This window comes from Micromesistius poutassou, assembly GCF_964030765.1.
Source record: "Micromesistius poutassou genome assembly, contig: SCAFFOLD_1315, whole genome shotgun sequence".
NCBI classification, from domain to species: domain Eukaryota; kingdom Metazoa; phylum Chordata; class Actinopteri; order Gadiformes; family Gadidae; genus Micromesistius; species Micromesistius poutassou.
In genome coordinates, this window is record NW_028179423.1 from 3,789 (window position 1) to 7,500 (window position 3,712).

Below are 3,712 nucleotides of genomic sequence, written 5' to 3' on the forward strand. Positions count from 1 at the left end.
TCAAGCGACGATAAAAACAGATGTGGGATGTAGGTCTGGCCGGCCTTGTCCTCCAGCGGTCTGAGCCGACCACCTCGCTGTGCACAAGTCGGTGACCCGGTTCTTTCTGCTTAACTTTGTGTCTCGTGACCCACTGAGAGACGTTCCTTTGTGGGTCTGAGGGTCGCCCCCCCCCCCCCCCCCCCGAGACTCTTACTAAATGTAGGGCTGTGACCAGCGATGAGCTGCAATGTCATTCCGTTGATCGTTGTTATTGATTATTAATTTGGTCTATAAACTATGAAATAATGGCACATGGCCCACGCAAGTAAAGAGGGCCCAAAATGATCCTGGCCGATAAATATTTTCATCAGAGTGCGTATCTGAAAACGCAGACGATCAACCAAAAACATTTAGTGTTTCCACTTCTTTAAACAGCTGTGGTTTGGTAGTATTAACGTACACAGTCAATGACAAAATGAAAGTGCATATTCCGTTTTCCTTTCTGTCGATCTATTTCATCTTCTGATCATTTTAAGCGCTGTACAAAAGGGGGCGGGGTCTGTGCACATGTAGGTTCAGCCTCGCTGACTAATCAGAAAGGAAACACGATGAATTAATCAGACCAGCCATGCTGCGTGCGTTAAACACAGGGCAGCGTTAAAGCATTGAGTGTCACGATGTTGTTGAGGTTGTTTTTGTATGACCAATAATGTGTAGCATGGCGACCTGGTGACGTGTGTGTGTGTGTGTGCATACAAACAGGTTCCTATTGATTGTTGCCTGATAAGACTCGTGTGTGTTTGTGGGACAACTTCCTTGTATGAGCTCGTGTGTAAGGAGCGAGTCAACCATGCCCGTGTACGACAATCTGGAGGGTCATCCGTTTCTCGTCGCTCTCAACCTCGCCCTCTCTCCCTCGCTCTAGGAATCTATCTTTCGACCACTCTCTCGCTCTCCTCTCGTGTGTGTGTGTGTGTGTGTGTGCGTGTGCGTGTGCGCGTGCATGTGCGTGCGTGCGTGTGTGCGCTCTCATCTCCGAGCACTTTGAAGGCATCACAGAGATAAGCATGTCAGTGTGTTTGCTCATCATCTCCCTTCTGTCGTTCATCTCATTCGTTGTGCTTGTCGGATGGAGCTGTCACTCTGTTGCAATGTGTGTGTGTGTGTGTGTGTGTGTGTGTGTGTGTGTGTGTGTGTGTGTGTGTGTGTGTGTGTGTGTGTGTGTGTGTGTGTGTGTGTGTGTGTGTGTGTGTGTGCAGTGTGTACGAGGGCGGGCGGGCGCTGCTAGCTCCATAACAAAGACTTGTGTCTCATTTGATTGGTCTCCGTGAGCCAGAGACGCAGAGAGGAAAGAGAAAAAACTCTGGAGACACGGGCGAGACTCTGCAACTTTTTATGAAGGCTTTGTGCTCGGTTCTCTGTCTGTCTGTCTGTCTGTCTGTCTGTCTGTCTGTACCCAGGGCTAGCCTTTGTGTACACACGCACGCACGCACGCACGCACGCACGCACGCACGCACGCACGTACGCACGCACACGCACACCTTAGATATGGATTAGATAGGATTCCTCTTAGTGTGTGTGTCCTAGACAATTTCACTTTTACTGTGTTAACGCGGATCACAAGGTGTCTACCTCTCTCTGACCGTCTCCTATGATTCATTCCTTTCTAATTGAGCCAACGGCACACATTATCCCCTCCCACTCTCTTTCTATTGCTCTTCTCTTTTTACCATCTCTCTCTCTCGCTCTCTCTCTCTCTTTTGTGTGTGTGTGTGTGTCTCTCGCCCCTCGCCCTCTCCATCTGCCATGTGCGTAGTCACATATTCATAGACTATTGGGAATCATTAGTCGCACTCTCCGCTCTCTCATCCCGCCCTCGCTCTTCCTCCCCTTTTCCTCTCTCTCTCTCTCTCTCTCTCTCTCTCTCTCTCTCTCTCTCTCTCTCTCTCTCCCTTCTCCCACTCTGTCTCCACTCTCCCTCGCCCGCTCTCGGCTTCTAGGGCCATTTTACATTTCTCTCCCCCCCCCCCAGCGTTCATCGTTCACACTTTTGTCGGTTGCTTTTAATTCCCAGCATGTCGTCGGTCTGCCTCCGTCTCGCTCTCTCCTCTGTCTCCTCCATCGCGGGCGCTTCGTCATCACCTGAACGCGAGGGTCCTGATCTCTCATCTGATGCTGATCCCATCTCTGTGACCATCACCTCGTATCTGAGCCGGGTGCCACCGTGAAACAGAACCCTCGCAACGTCGGGGACCCCCCCCCAACGTCGGGACCCCCCCCCCCCCCCGGGGTGCCGTGGCGCTGCTCACCACCCACGACACCCCCCCCCCCCCACAGCACGCCATGACCCGCTGCACGCCCCACGGGGTCTATCAGAGGATGGTTTCACCATAGTGGGACGAATGTCGTTTTGCATCGTAGCATTGCCTCTAAGTATAAGTCATATTTTGGCCGAACTGTGATGATGTCTGACCCAACGCTGGTCTCCTGACGCGCTGCTGATCCACTGGGCCTCATTGGCTGTATCCTAAGCCAATCAGAGTGCTTTGTACATCCCACACACAATCACTATCTGCCCGAGTCGTCGATTTGACTATTAGACAATTATACACTGTAGAATATTATTATACAAGATTAACCTTAAAATATGACTGAGGCAATTATGCCATGAGGCTAAAGATATCCACCACCCCCCCCCCCCCCCCCCCTTCCCTCCTTACGTCATCCAAACCGCCTCGCTGACCGCTCCAGGGCGGAGGGAGGGTGGGTGGGTGGGTGGGTGGGTGGGACCTCGAGGTGGGATCTCAGTGCTGCCCCCCCCCACTGGGCGCGGCCGTGGTAACGGGTAACCTGGTGACAGATTAACAGAGGGATGGCTGACCGGAGGCACAGTGGAGCTGGTTAGAGCCCGCTGGGAACAGACGCTTGAGGTTTCTCTGCTTTAAAGCGTCGTTTGTCGATCGGTGTTTTAAGTGTTTTAAAAAAAATATATATAATAATTTTTTTTTTGTGGTGGTTATCACCTCGAATCCGAATCCAATTTATTGAGCCCGCCTGCATTCACACATGGAAGGAGTTTGAGTGGACGGCCTGCGTCTCGCCGCTCCGCCGTCTGTCCACTCTGCAGGACGCTCGTAGTTTGCTCATGGCCGGCGTACCGCAGGTGAAATACATCCAATGTATAGTTCATGTTTATTGGATCGATGTCTCTGATGAGGGTGCTCTCGTGTGTGTTTTAATTATTTATTTGCCCTTCGCTAACCACACGAAAGCCAAACGGAGAAAAAGGAAAGTGAGGGATGTTTGCTTTGGTGCAACGATCAATTTCAACCGTGACTTATGTTAGCGGAATGGGAAACTGTTCTTTCTTATTTGCTCATTGTGTGTGTGTGTGTGTGTGTGTGTGTGTGTGTGTGTGTGTGTGTGTGTGTGTGTGTGTGTGTGTGTGTGTGTGTGTGTGTGTGTGTGTGTGTGTGTGTGTGTGTGTGTGTGTGTGTGTGTGTGTTGCCTTCAACAGCAGTCCCCTGATACGATACCTGGACCGAGCCCCGGCCCTACCGTCCATAAGGTAGGTAACCTCTACTGCACGTGCTCGGAAAACGCCGGCGATGATGTCATGCACGTGCGGTATTGGGTGTAAAGTGACCACATGTTTATTTAGCCCAAACACTGGTGAGTCAGTGCGGGCATTTTCACCTTGTGTTTGTTGAACCAACAGTAAACTATTCTC

At 51.2% G+C, this 3,712-nt stretch overlaps 1 protein-coding gene across 1 annotated transcript in view; it reads left to right on the top strand.

The window, feature by feature from the left end:
* Positions 1 to 3,185: 3,185 nt before the first annotated feature.
* Positions 3,186 to 3,712, top strand: part of LOC311372849 (rap guanine nucleotide exchange factor 5-like) — a gene marked incomplete at both ends in the record, with an annotated part of 3,596 nt that continues 3,069 nt past the window's right edge. The window contains 2 exons of the mRNA XM_084489794.1: positions 3,186 to 3,200; positions 3,500 to 3,550. Of these exons, the coding sequence (XP_084345920.1) occupies positions 3,186 to 3,200; positions 3,500 to 3,550 (66 nt within the window). The remainder of the gene's footprint in view (positions 3,201 to 3,499; positions 3,551 to 3,712) is intronic.